We start from the raw sequence: 15,551 nt of genomic DNA on the forward strand, positions 1-15,551 counted from the left end.
CTCTACGCTGCCCATCTGCGCCTTAAGTGAGTCATAGGTGACTCCAGGGGAGTCTTATGTGTCTAACGTACTCTAGGTGACTCCAGGGGAGTCTTACGTGTCTTACGTACTCTAGGTGACTCCAGGGGAGTCTTATGTGACGTACTTACTCTAGGTGACTCCAGGGGAGTCTTATGTGTCTTACGTACTCTAGGTGACTCCAGGGGAGTCTTATGTGTCTTACGTACTCTAGCTGACTCCAGGGAGTCTTATGTGTCTTAAGTACTCTAGGTGACTACAGAAGAGTCTTATGTGTCTTACGTACTCTAGGTGACTCCAGGGGAGTCTTATGTGTCGTATGTACTCTAGGTGACTCCAGGGGAGTCTTATGTGTCTTACGTACTCTAGGTGACTCCAGGGGAGTCTTATGTGTCGTACGTACTCTAGGTGACTACAGGGGAGTCTTATGTGTCTTACGTATTCTAGGTGACTCCAGGGGAGTCTTATGTGTCTTACGTACTCTAGGTGACTCCAGGGGAGTCTTAAGTGTATTAGATGAATATAGGGGAGTCTTAGGTGCTCTAGGTGACTCTAGGTGAGGCTTAGATGCTTTAAGTGACCAGGTGAGTCTTATATGCTGTAGGTGACTCTATGTGAGTCTTACATGCTCTAGGTGACTCTAGGTGAGGCTTAGATGCATTAAGTGACCAGGTGAGTCTTATATGCTGTAGGTGACTCTATGTGAGTCTTAGATGCTCTAGGTGACTCTAGATGAGTCTTAGATGCTCTAGATGACTCTACGTGAGTCTTATAGGCTCTAGGCGACTAGGTGAGTCTTAGATCCTCTTGGAGAGTCTTTGATGCTCTAGGTGACTCTAGGTGAATCTTACAAACTCTAGGTGGCTCTAAGTGAGTCTTAGGTACTTACGTGCACCTGAAGTGCTCTAGGTGAGTCTTAGGTAATCTAAGTGGGCCTCAGGTGCTCCAAGAAGGAATATAGTAGCTCCAGTTCCTTGGGTCAAAAGCCCTTGAAGGGTTATAAATGAGCATACAATTTCTTATGGTTAGTTACTGTGCAATTATAACTAATTATGTTGAGTTATTACAGTGTTAAAATAACTGTTATATACGATATTATAACAATTATATATGTTAGTATAACTGTTATATATGTTATTATAACTATTATTGTAATAAAGTTGGTAGAATTACCGACAATATGTAAAGTAAAAGGACACAAGTGCAACTAATGTGACATTTATTGTAGCAACGTTTCGCTCTCCAGGAGCTTTATCAAGCCATTACAAACAATACATGGACACAGAGGGTATATAAAGGCTCAGAGTGAGGTGAATACTAGTGAGGTACCATTTCGATGTTCACTAGTGGTAGTAGTAGTAGTAGTAGTGGTAGTGACAAAAGCAATTAATTCGTACATGAGTAAAAGGATATAAAAGCTATTACTTGGGTAATATAAAAATAGGTTGGACAAATATAAACTGGAATGAGGCAGGTTGTTTCAGTGATCACTCTCTGTGCTTTGTGTAGTATAACAGGAGAGACTATGTGATGGCAGGGTTTACTGTTTTCAGGAGGATTCTTGCTAAGACTTCGGAGATGGTGAAGCTGCCGTTGTTTTGTTTAATTGTATTCGAAACAGCGATCAGTGCTGATTCAAGGCACTTGCGTGTGCGGAAATTAGTTTCTTTTATCACTAATTGGGCGTCTCTGAATTTCATAAGATGATTGGTGGAATTTCGGTGTTGTACACAGGCGTTGTTTAAGTTGTCGTTCCTACATGCGTATATGTGTTCATTGAGGCGGGTGTCGAGGTTTCTTGCTGTTTCACCTACGTAGATCTTGTCACAGCCTCCACAGGGTATAGTGTAAACTCCTGCATTGACTGGTTCGTGGTGCTTGGGTTTTGTCCTGGTTAGATCCTTTATTGAAGTGGTAGAAGCGATGGCGAATGGGGTCCCCAATAAGTGCCGTCCTAGCCAACTTATACATGGAACACCTAGAGTCTGAACACTTCGCCAACATCATCCCTTCAAGCGTCACTTGGTTACGTTACGTGGACGATGTCCTCGTAATAACTCCAAAACGTTTTGATGTACGGGATCTTCAGGCAAGGCTCAACGCAGTTGAACCAGCGATTCAGTTTACACTAGAAGAAGAGTCCAATGACAAGCTACCTTTCCTCGACGTCCTCATTCACAAAGTAGACAACAACCTAAGATTTCAAGTTTATCGGAAACCCACCAATAAAAATGATCTCACACACTTCTATTCCAGTCAAGATACCAAGACCAAAAGAGGCATCATCATCGGGTTTTTCCTAAGAGCATACCGAATTTGTAGTCCTGAGTTTCTTGACGAGGAATGTACTTACATTCACCAAACATTCACTGAGTTACAATTTCCTTCTTTTTTCATCAAAGACTGCAAGAAAAGAGCTCTTCAGATCATCAATATTCTCCACGCATCAACACCGCTCCCAACAAAGTTATAATTCTTCCCAACAGCCAGGTTGAACTAAACGTCTCAAAAGTACTTTCACAAGCTAACACCAGAGTCGCCATCGCTTCTACCACTTCAATAAAGGATCTAACCAGGACAAAACCCAAGCACCACGAACCAGTCAATGCAGGAGTTTACACTATACCCTGTGGAGGCTGTGACAAGATCTACGTAGGTGAAACAGCAAGAAACCTCGACACCCGCCTCAATGAACACATATACGCATGTAGGAACGACAACTTAAACAACGCCTGTGTACAACACCGAAATTCCACCAATCATCTTATGAAATTCAGAGACGCCCAATTAGTGATAAAAGAAACTAATTTCCGCACACGCAAGTGCCTTGAATCAGCACTGATCGCTGTTTCGAATACAATTAAACAAAACAACGGCAGCTTCACCATCTCCGAAGTCTTAGCAAGAATCCTCCTGAAAACAGTAAACCCTGCCATCACATAGTCTCTCCTGTTATACTACACAAAGCACAGAGAGTGATCACTGAAACAACCTGCCTCATTCCAGTTTATATTTGTCCAACCTATTTTTATATTACCCAAGTAATAGCTTTTATATCCTTTTACTCATGTACGAATTAATTGCTTTTGTCACTACCACTACTACTACTACTACTACCACTAGTGAACATCGAAATGGTACCTCACTAGTATTCACCTCACTCTGAGCCTTTATATACCCTCTGTGTCCATGTATTGTTTGTAATGGCTTGATAAAGCTCCTGGAGAGCGAAACGTTGCTACAATAAATGTCACATTAGTTGCACTTGTGTCCTTTTACTTTACAACTATTATTGTGTTAAGTTATAATTTTTATTGTCTTTTCCAGACTATGTGTTTTTTCTAATACTAACTACATATGTGGTCTTTTAAAACTAACTTGATATTAGTTACAGTCTTCCAGCGTAACTACATAATAACCTCCTCATTATTAGTCAACATCACTCATAAAAACTCTTTTCTGGTCATTAAGTTGACATAAATTATGTTCAGTTTATTAACAGATATATATATATATATCTATATATATATATATAGATATATATATATATATATATATATATATATATATATATATATATATATATATATATATATATATATATATATATTTATATATATATATATTTGTGTTTTCACTAACTTTTTTTTAGCTTTCAGCATTCAAATGCAAATAATATATTGTGTGGTGGTCCTCAGTGGTGTGTGTGTGTGTGTGTGTGTGTGTGTGTGTGTGTGTGTGTGTGTGTGTGTGTGTGTGTGTGTGGAACTGTACCTTTGGTACTGTGCAATAAATTGTACCTTTGTATACAAGTGTTATTTTATTTGCCTTTTTGTAGTCACATCTCTGGTTCCTGGGACTGATTGCCCAGAACTTCCTCTGGTTCCTGGGACTGATTGCCCAGAACTTCCTCTGGTTCCTGGGACTGATTGCCCAGAACTTCCTCTGGTTCCTGGGACTGATTGCCCAGAACTTCCTCTGGTTCCTGGGACTGATTGCCCAGAACTTCCTCTGGTTCCTGGGACTGATTGCCCAGAACTTCCTCTGGTTCCTGGGACTGATTGCCCAGAACTTCCTCTGGTTCCTGGGACTGATTGCCCAGAACTTCCTCTGGTTCCTGGGACTGATTGCCCAGAACTTCCTCTGGTTCCAGGGACTAATAACCCAGAACTTCCTCTGGTTCCAGGGACTAATAACCCAGAACTTCCTCTGGTTCCTGGGACTAATAACCCAGAACTTCCTCTGGTTCCTGGGACTAATAACCCAGAACTTCCTCTGGTTCCAGGGACAAATAACCCAGAACTTCCTCTGGTTCCTGGGACTAATAACCCAGAACTTCCTCTGGTTCCAGGGACTAATAACCCAGAACTTCCTCTGGTTCCTGGGACTAATAACCCAGAACTTCCTCTGGTTCCTGGGACTAATAACCCAGAACTTCCTCTGGTACCAGGGACTAATAACCCAGAACTTCCTCTGGTTCCAGGGACTAATAACCCAGAACTTCCTCTGGTTCCAGGGACTAATAACCCAGAACTTCCTCTGGTTCCTGGGACTAATAACCCAGAACTTCCTCTGGTTCCAGGGACTAATAACCCAGAACTTCCTCTGGTTCCTGGGACTAATAACCCAGAACTTCCTCTGGTTCCTGGGACTAATAACCCAGAACTTCCTCTGGTTCCAGGGACTAATAACCCAGAACTTCCTCTGGTTCCTGGGACTAATAACCCAGAACTTCCTCTGGTTCCTGGGACTAATAACCCAGAACTTCCTCTGGTTCCTGGGACTAATAACCCAGAACTTCCTCTGGTTCCTGGGACTAATAACCCAGAACTTCCTCTGGTTCCAGGGACTAATAACCCAGAACTTCCTCTGGTTCCTGGGACTAATAACCCAGAACTTCCTCTGGTTCCTGGGACTAATAACCCAGAACTTCCTCTGGTTCCAGGGACTAATAACCCAGAACTTCCTCTGGTTCCAGGGACTAATAACCCAGAACTTCCTCTGGTTCCAGGGACTAATAACCCAGAACTTCCTCTGGTTCCTGGGACTAATAACCCAGAACTTCCTCTGGTTCCAGGGACTAATAACCCAGAACTTCCTCTGGTTCCTGGGACTAATAACCCAGAACTTCCTCTGGTTCCTGGGACTAATAACCCAGAACTTCCTCTGGTTCCAGGGACTAATAACCCAGAACTTCCTCTGGTTCCTGGGACTAATAACCCAGAACTTCCTCTGGTTCCAGGGACTAATAACCCAGAACTTCCTCTGGTTCCAGGGACTAATAACCCAGAACTTCCTCTGGGGACTAATAACCCAGAACTTCCTCTGGTTCCAGGGACTAATAACCCAGAACTTCCTCTGGTTCCAGGGACTAATAACCCAGAACTTCCTCTGGTTCCAGGGACTAATAACCCAGAACTTCCTCTGGTTCCAGGGACTAATAACCCAGAACTTCCTCTGGTTCCTGGGACTAATAACCCAGAACTTCCTCTGGTTCCAGGGACTAATAACCCAGAACTTCCTCTGGTTCCTGGGACTAATAACCCAGAACTTCCTCTGGTTCCAGGGACTAATAACCCAGAACTTCCTCTGGTTCCAGGGACTAATAACCAAGAACTTCCTCTGGTTCCTAATAACCCAGAACTTCCTCTGGTTCCAGGGACTAATAACCCAGAACTTCCTCTGGTTCCAGGGACTAATAACCCAGAGCTTCCTCTGGTTCCAGGGACTAATAATAACCCAGAACTTCCTCTGAACTTCCTCTGGTTCCAGGGACTAATAACCCAGAACTTCCTCTGGTTCCAGGGACTAATAACCCAGAGCTTCCTCTGGTTCCAGGGACTAATAACCCAGAACTTCCTCTGGTTCCAGGGACTAATAACCCAGAACTTCCTCTGGTTCCAGGGACTAATAACCCAGAACTTCCTCTGGTTCCAGGGACTAATAACCCAGAACTTCCTCTGGTTCCAGGGACTAATAACCCAGAACTTTCTCTGGTTCCAGGGACTAATAACCCAGAACTTCCTCTGGTTCCAGGGACTAATAACCCTGAACTTCCTCTGGTTCCAGAGACTAATAACCCAGAACTTCCTTTGGTTCCAGGGACTAATAACCCAGAACTTCCTCTGGTTCCAGGGACTAATAACCCAGAACTTCCTCTGGTTTCCGGGACTAATAACCCAGAACTTCCTCTGGTTTCCGGGACTAATAACCCACACCTTCTGGTTCCAGGGACTAATAACCCAGAACTTCTTCTGGTTCCAGGGACTAATAACCCAGAACTTCCTCTGGTTTCCGGGACTAATAACCCACAACTTCTGGTTCCAGGGACTAATAACCCAGAACTTCTTCTGGTTCCAGGGACTAATAACCCAGAACTTCCTCTGGTTCCAGGGACTAATAACCCAGAACTTCCTCTGGTTCCAGGGACAGAGGACTGACTATCGTCAACCATCCTATTGAACAATTCCTCTTGCCCTATCCTACCCTCTACCTGATCCTTCCCACTGCTTCTATCCGTCCTACAATGACCCATTCCCTTCCCTCCTTCCTCCCTCCTATTCCATCCCTCCTTCACTAATGAGGTGAGGAGGACAAGGTATAAGTCATTAGTGTCACGTAAATTGCCTTTATACTGGCTCTTCTGAGTTGCTAGTCAGAGAGAGAGAGAGAGAGAGAGAGAGAGAGAGAGAGAGAGAGAGAGAGAGAGAGAGAGAGAGAGAGAGAGAGAGAGAGAGAGAGAGAGAGAGAGAGAGAGAGAGAGAGAGAGAGAGAGAGATTTTCAGCATCTCTCCTGTGTTATCTCTCGCTCATCTCCTGACTAAAACACCAAACACCGCCCACCAAAGCAAACGAACATAAACAACTCCACAACAACAACAACGCCTCTTGCAAAAGACAAAGAAACAAGAAAATGGGCAACAGAAAACACACACACACACATACACACACACGCACACATACACACACACACACACACACATACACACACACACACATACACACACACACACACACACATACACACACACACACACACACATACACACACACACACACACACACACACACACACACACACACACACACACACACACACACACACACACACACACACACACACACACACACATACACACAAGCACTGTTACCAGATGCTGGTTAAAACAGCGTGAATAATGTAATTTACATATATTAGCGAGTGTGTGGGAGTTCTCGCCAGACTGACAGCATCTGTCAGCCTAGGGAGGCAAGCTGTCAGCCTAGGGAGAGCAAGCTGTCAGCCTGGGGAGAGCAGGCTGTCAGCCTGTGGTGGGCAAGCTGTTAGCTTAGGGGGAGCAAGCTGTCAGCCTGAGGGAAGCAAGCTGTCAGCTTGAGGGAAGCAAGCTGTCAGCCTGAGGGAAGCAAGCTGTCAGCTTGAGGGAAGCAAGCTGTCAGCCTGGGATAGAAACCTATCAGCCTGGGGGAACAAGCTATCAGCCTGGGGAAGCAAGCTGTCAGCCTGGAGGAGCAAGCTGTCAGCCTGGAAGAGCAAGCTATCAGCCTGGGGGAGCAAGCTGTCAGTCTGGGGAGCAAGCTGTCAGCCTTTGGGAGCAAGCTGTCAGCCTTTGGGAGCAAGCTATCAGCCTGGGGGAGCAAGCTGTCAGCCTGGGGGGAGCAAGCTGTCAGCCTGGGGGAGCAAGCTGTCAGCCTGGGGGAGCAAGCTATCAGCCTGGAGGAGCTAGGTATCAGCCTGGGGAGCAAGCTATCAGCCTTGGGGAGCAAGCTATCAGCCTTGGGGAGCAAGCTATCAGCCTGGAAAGCAAGCTGTCAGCCTGGGGGAGCAAGTTATCAGCCTGGGGAGCAAGCTGTCAGCCTGGGGAGCAAGCTGTCAGCCTGGGGAGCAAGCTGTCAGCCTGGGGGAGCAAGCTATCAGCCTGGAGAGCAAGCTGTCAACCTGGGGGAGCAAGTTATCAGCCTGGGGAGCAAGCTGTCAGCCTGGGGGGAGCAAGTTATCAGCCTGGGGGAGCAAGCTGTCAGCCTGGGGAGCAAGCTGTCAGCCTGGGGAGCAAGCTGTCAGCCTGGAGAGCAAGCTGTCAGCCTGGGGGGAGCAAGCTGTCAGCCTGGGGAGAGCAAGCTGTCAGCCTGGGGGGAGCAAGCTGTCAGTCTGGGGGGAGCAAGCTGTCAGCCTGGGGAGAGCAAGCTGTCAGCCTGGGGGGAGCAAGCTGTCAGCCTGGGGGGAGCAAGCTGTCAGCCTGGGGGGAGCAAGCTGTCAACCTGGGGGGAGCAAGCTGTCAGCCTGGGGGGAGCAAGCTGTCAGCCTGGGGGGAGCAAGCTGTCAGCCTGGGGGGAGTAAGCTGTCAGCCTGGGGGGAGCAAGCTGTCAGCCTGGGGGGAGCAAGCTGTCAGTCTGGGGGGAGCAAGCTGTCAGCCTGGGGAGAGCAAGCTGTCAGCCTGGGGGGAGCAAGCTGTCAGCCTGGGGGGAGCAAGCTGTCAGCCTGGGGGGAGCAAGCTGTCAGCCGGATGGGACGTGTGTTTTCACACGTGTTGCAATACGTTGATTATGATTCTTATAAAGTTTATTAAAAATATTTCAAGGTTAGGTTATGCAGTATTAAGTTAATATAACAGTGTTAATATAGCAGTGTTAATATAGCAGTGTTAATATAGCAGTGTTAATATAACAGTGTTAATATAGCAGTGTTAATATAACAGTGTTAATATAGCAGTGTTAATATAACAGTGTTAATATAGCAGTGTTAATATAGCAGTGTTAATATAGCAGTGTTAATATAGCAGTGTTAATATAGCAGTGTTAATATAGCAGTGTTAATATAGCAGTGTTAATATAACAGTGTTAATATAGCAGTGTTAATATAACAGTGTTAATATAGCAGTGTTAATATAACAGTGTTAATATAACAGTGTTAATATAGCAGTGTTAATATAGCAGTGTTAATATAGCAGTGTTAATATAGCAGTGTTAATATAGCAGTGTTAATATAGCAGTGTTAATATAGCAGTGTTAATATAGCAGTGTTAATATAGCAGTGTTAATATAGCAGTGTTAATATGGCAGTGTTAATATAGCAGTGTTAATATAACAGTGTTAATATAGCAGTGTTAATATAGCAGTGTTAATATAGCAGTGTTAATATAGCAGTGTTAATATAGCAGTGTTAATATAGCAGTGCTAATATAGCAGTGTTAATATGGCAGTGTTAATATAGCAGTGTTAATATAGCAGTGTTAATATGGCAGTGTAGCAGTGTTAATATAGCAGTGCTAATATAGCAGTGTTAATATAGCAGTGTTAATATAGCAGTGTTAATATAGCAGTGTTAATATAGCAGTGTTAATATGGCAGTGTTAATATAGCAGTGTTAATATAGCAGTGTTAATATAGCAGTGTTAATATAGCAGTGTTAATATAGCAGTGTTAATATAGCAGTTAGTGTTAATATATCAGTGTTAATATAGCAGTGTTAATATAGCAGTGTTAATATATCAGTTAGTGTTAATATATTAGTGTTAATATATCAGTGTTAATATAGCAGTGTTAATATAGCAGTGTTAATATAGCAGTTAGTGTTAATATATCAGTGTTAATATAGCAGTGTTAATATAGCAGTTAGTGTTAATATATCAGTGTTAATATAGCAGTGTTAATATAGCAGTGTTAATATAGCAGTTAGTGTTAATATATCAGTGTTAATATAGCAGTGTTAATATAGCAGTGTAATATAGCAGTGTTAATATAGCAGTTAGTGTTAATGTAGCAGCGTTAATATAGCAGTGTTAATATAGCAGTTAGTGTTAATATATCAGTGTTAATATATCAGTGTTAATATAGCAGTTAGTGTTAATATAGCAGTGTTAATATAGCAGTGTTAATATAGCAGTTAGTGTTAATATATCAGTGTTAATATAGCAGTTAGTGTTAATATATCAGTGTTACTATAGCAGTTAGTGTTAATATATCAGTGTTACTATAGCAGTGTTAATATAGCAGTTAGTGTTAATATAGCAGTGTTAATATAGCAGTGTTAATATATCAGTGTTAATATAGCAGTGTTAATATAGCAGTTAGTGTTAATATATCAGTGTTAATATAGCAGTGTTAATATATCAGTGTTAATATAGCAGTGTTAATATAGCAGTTAGTGTTAATATATCAGTGTTAATATAGCAGTTAGTGTTAATATATCAGTGTTAATATAGCAGTGTTAATATAGCAGTGTTAATATAGCAGTTAGTGTTAATATATCAGTGTTAATATAGCAGTGTTAATATAGCAGTGTTAATATAGCAGTTAGTGTTAATATATCAGTGTTAATATAGCAGTGTTAATATAGCAGTGTTAATATAGCAGTGTTAATATAGCAGTGTTAATATAGCAGTGTTAATATAGCAGTTAGTGTTAATATAGCAGTGTTAATATAGCAGTTAGTGTTAATATAGCAGTGTTAATATATCAGTGTTAATATAGCAGTGTTAATATAGCAGTGTTAATATAGCAGTGTTAATATAGCAGTGTTAATATAGCAGTGTTAATATAGCAGTGTTAATATAGCAGTTAGTGTTAATATATAAGTGTTAATATAGCAGTGTTAATATATCAGTGTTAATATGGCAGTGTTAATATAGCAGTGTTAATATAGCAGTGTTAATATATCAGTGTTAATATAGCAGTGTTAATATAGCAGTTAGTGTTAATATATCAGTGTTAATATAGCAGTGTTAATATAGCAGAGTTAATATAGCAGTGTTAATATAACAGTGTTGATATATCAGTGTTAATATAGCAGAGTTAATATAGCAGTGTTAATATACCAGTTAGTGTTAATATATCAGTGTTAATATGGCAGTGTTAATATAGCAGTTAGTGTTAATATATCAGTGTTAATATGGCAGTATTGATATAACAGTTAGTGTTAATATAGCAGTGTTAATATAGCAGTAGTAATATAGCAGTGTTAATATAGCAGTGTTAATATAGCAGTGTTAATATAGCAGTGTTAATATAGCAGTAGTAATATAGCAGTGTTAATATAGCAGTGTTAATATAGCAGTAGTAATATAGCAGTGTTAATATAGCAGTGTTAATATAGCAGTAGTAATATAGCAGTGTTAATATAGCAGTGTTAATATAGCAGTAGTAATATAGCAGTGTTAATATAGCAGTGTTAATATAGCAGTCAGTGTTAATATAGCAGTAGTAATATAGCAGTGTTAATATAGCAGTGTTAATATAGCAGTAGTAATATAGCAGTGTTAATATAGCAGTGTTAATATAGCAGTGTTAATATAGCAGTGTAATATAGCAGTGTTAATATAGCAGTGTTAATATAGCAGTGTTAATATAGCAGTCAATGTTAATATAGCAGTCAATGTTAATATAGCAGTGTTAATATAGCAGTAGTAATATAGCAGTGTTAATATAGCAGTGTTAATATAGCAGTAGTAATATAGCAGTGTTAATATAGCAGTGTTAATATAGCAGTCAGTGTTAATATAGCAGTAGTAATATAGCAGTGTTAATATAGCAGTCAGTGTTAATATAGCAGTGTTAATATAGCAGTAGTAATATAGCAGTGTTAATATAGCAGTCAGTGTTAATATAGCAGTCAGTGTTAATATAGCAGTCAGTGTTAATATAGCAGTCAGTGTTAATATAGCAGTGTTAATATAGCAGTGTTAATATAGCAGTGTTAATATAGCAGTGTTAATACATTCTCATTATTATTATTATTATTATTATTATTATTATTATTATTATTATTATTATTATTATTATTATTATTGTTGTTGTTATTATTATTATTATTATTAAGCTAGTATATTTACGGGGAAGCCCCAAAACCGTAAGGATCATGCAGTACCTGAGGGACTGGAAGATAATCGCTCTTATTCCAAGGGAAGTACAGCTCTTGTCCCTCGTATCAAGAGTCCTTTACAGTAATGATCAGGTGAATATCTGAACACACCATTTTGAAGCAGATATAAAAGAAATAAATGATTGATATTAATTCATAAAATTCCCGGGAACTGACACATTACCCGCCAAAAAATTGGCGGGTAATGTGTCAGTGTTGCCAACACACACGGATATAGACGATATCAGTGAATATTTATTAATTTTTTTTATATTGAGTTGAAATGGGATCTGTGCTTCAAATATAATAATTGAAAACAATAGCGGGGCAGACTAGTGGTATTTTAAATGTCCCGTAAAGCACAGTGTGGGAAAAATTGTGGGGAATTAATGTCCCTCTTGATGATGTCCTTGATTTCTTTAGAGAGAAGGCCCATGAAGGGTTTCTTCATCTCCCTATCCCCACTGATGTCTTTCTTGATCTGATCCACCTCTGTGTGGACTCTAACTCCTTTTCCTTCCAAGGGAAATATTATTCTCAAACCTTCGGTGTCGCTATGGGCTCTCCTCTCTCTCCTGTCCTTGCTAATCTTTACATGGAATGAACATTAAAATGGTATAAAATACCGACAGGTTGTTAGGTAAGACACATATGCAACAGTTAGGTATCTTTATTATGAAACGTTTCGCCTACACAGTAGGCTTCTTCAGTCAAGTACAGAAAAGTTGATAGAAGCAGAAGATACTTGAAGACGATGTAATCAGTCCATCACCCTTAAAGTTTTGAGGTGGTCAGTCCCTCAGTCTGGAGAAGAGCATTGTTCCATAGTATGAAACAATATGGAGATGAAGTGACAGAATGGACTGATTACATCGTCTTCAAGTATCTTCTGCTTCTATCAACTTTTCTGTACTTGACTGAAGAAGCCTACTGTGTAGGCGAAACGTTTCATAATAAAGATACCTAACTGTTGCATATGTGTCTTACCTAACAACCTGTCGGTATTTTATACCATTTTAATGTTCAATCTGTCAGACACTGCAACACAAGGGTATCTTGGTACAGACCTGCAATCAACTTCGACAACTTCCACTAGTGAGAGCGGCTGGATTTGAGAGGGACCTGACCTTTCAACATCTGAGTTCTTACCTCTCCTAGTGGCCTACGTCTCACCTCTTGGCGCTATAAAAAGCTCCATTCTGTCACTTCATCTCCATATTGTTTCATACTATGGAACAATGCTCTTCTCCAGACTGAGGGACTGACCACCTCAAAACTTTAAGGGTGATGGACTGATTACATCGTCTTCAAGTATCTTCTGCTTCTATCAACTTTTCTGTACTTGACTGAAGAAGCCTACTGTGTAGGCGAAACGTTTCATAATAAAGATACCTAACTGTTGCATATGTGTCTTACCTAACAACCTGTCGGTATTTTATACCATTTTAATGTTCAATCTGTCAGACACTGCAACACAAGGGTATCTTGGTACAGACCTGCAATCAACTTCGACAACTTCCACTAGTGAGAGCGGCTGGATTTGAGAGGGACCTGACCTTTCAACATCTGAGTTCTTACCTCTCCTAGTGGCCTACGTCTCACCTCTTGGCGCTATAAAAAGCTCCATTCTGTCACTTCATCTCCATATTGTTTCATACTATGGAACAATGCTCTTCTCCAGACTGAGGGACTGACCACCTCAAAACTTTAAGGGTGATGGACTGATTACATCGTCTTCAAGTATCTTCTGCTTCTATCAACTTTTCTGTACTTGACTGAAGAAGCCTACTGTGTAGGCGAAACGTTTCATAATAAAGATACCTAACTGTTGCATATGTGTCTTACCTAATAACCTGTCGGTATTTTATACCATTTTAATGTTCAATCTGTCAGACACTGCAACACAAGGGTATCTTGGTACAGACCTGCAATCAACTTCGACAACTTCCACTAGTGAGAGCGGCTGGATTTGAGAGGGACCTGACCTTTCAACATCTGAGTTCTTACCTCTCCTAGTGGCCTACGTCTCACCTCTTGGCGCTATAAAAAGCTCCATTCTGTCACTTCATCTCCATATTGTTTCATACTATGGAACAGTGCTCTTCTCTAGACTGAGGGACTGACCACCTCAAAACTTTAAGGGTGATGGACTGATTACATCGTCTTCAAGTATCTTCTGCTTCTATCAACTTTTCTGTACTTGACTGAAGAAGCCTACTGTGTAGGCGAAACGTTTCATAATAAAGATACCTAACTGTTGCATATGTGTCTTACCTAACAACCTGTCGGTATTTTATACCATTTTAATGTTCAATCTGTCAGACACTGCAACACAAGGGTATCTTGGTACAGACCTGCAATCAACTTCGACAACTTCCACTAGTGAGAGCGGCTGGATTTGAGAGGGACCTGACCTTTCAACATCTGAGTTCTTACCTCTCCTAGTGGCCTACGTCTCACCTCTTGGCGCTATAAAAAGCTCCATTCTGTCACTTCATCTCCATATTGTTTCATACTATGGAACAATGCTCTTCTCCAGACTGAGGGACTGACCACCTCAAAACTTTAAGGGTGACGGACTGATTACATCGTCTTCAAGTATCTTCTGCTTCTATCAACTTTTCTGTACTTGACTGAAGAAGCCTACTGTGTAGGCGAAACGTTTCATAATAAAGATACCTAACTGTTGCATATGTCTCTTACCTAACAACCTGTCGGTATTTTATACAATTTTAATGTTCAATCTGTCAGACACTGCAACACAAGGGTATCTTGGTACAGACCTGCAATCAGCTTCGACAACTTCCACTAGTGAGAGTGGCTGGATTTGAGAGGGACCTGACCTGTCAACATCTGAGTTCTTACCTCTCCTAGTGGCCTACGTCTCACCTCTTGGCGCTATAAAAAGCTCCATCCTGTCACTTCATCTCCATATTGTTTCATACTATGGAACAATGCTCTTCTCCAGACTGAGGGACTGACCACCTCAAAACTTTAAGGGTGATGGACTGATTACATCGTCTTCAAGTATCTTCTGCTTCTATCAACTTTTCTGTACTTGACTGAAGAAGCCTACTGTGTAGGCGAAACGTTTCATAATAAAGATACCTAACTGTTGCATATGTGTCTTACCTTTACATGGAATACTTCGAGACTGTTCTTCTTCCTACCCTCGATGTGCAACCTTCACTCTGGCTCCGCTATGTGGATGACATCTTTGCTCTGTGGCCTCATGACTCCAGTCTCTTCCAACCTTTTCTTGAAGCTCTTAACAATCTTGCCCCTTCCATTAAGTTTAAAGCTGAATGGGAATCTAATTCCTTACTTCCTTTCCTTGATGTCCATGTCCACCGCTCAGATACAGGTTTTTCCTTTTCCGTTTACCGTAAACCTATGCACAGTGGCATGTTGATAAATTAGACACATGTGCAACTCTTGGGTATCTTTATTGAGGAAACGTTTCGCCACACAGTGGCTTCATCAGTCCATACATAGGAGAAACTTGAAGAACAGGAGGAGAATGAGGTAATCAGTCCCTCAACCTTGAGTCGATGTGTTCAGTCCATCAAGGTTGAGGGACTGATTACCTCATTCTCCTCCTGTTCAAGTTTCTCCTATGTATGGACTGATGAAGCCACTGTGTGGCGAAACGTTTCCTCAATAAAGATACCCAAGAGTT

General features: G+C 41.2%; 1 protein-coding gene across 1 annotated transcript in view; it reads left to right on the forward strand.

Moving 5' to 3' along the window:
• The window catches only part of LOC128695527 (uncharacterized), a 77,348-nt gene extending 74,334 nt beyond the window's left edge, over positions 1–3,014 (forward strand). The window contains exon 27 of the mRNA XM_070093230.1: positions 1–3,014. This exon is cut by the window's left edge and continues 157 nt beyond it. Coding sequence (XP_069949331.1) covers positions 1–37 — 37 coding nt within the window. The 3' untranslated portion in view covers positions 38–3,014.
• Positions 3,015–15,551: the final 12,537 nt, after the last annotated feature.

The sequence above is a fragment of the Cherax quadricarinatus genome, chromosome 42 (assembly GCF_038502225.1).
Source record: "Cherax quadricarinatus isolate ZL_2023a chromosome 42, ASM3850222v1, whole genome shotgun sequence".
Classification (NCBI taxonomy): Eukaryota; Metazoa; Arthropoda; class Malacostraca; order Decapoda; family Parastacidae; genus Cherax; species Cherax quadricarinatus.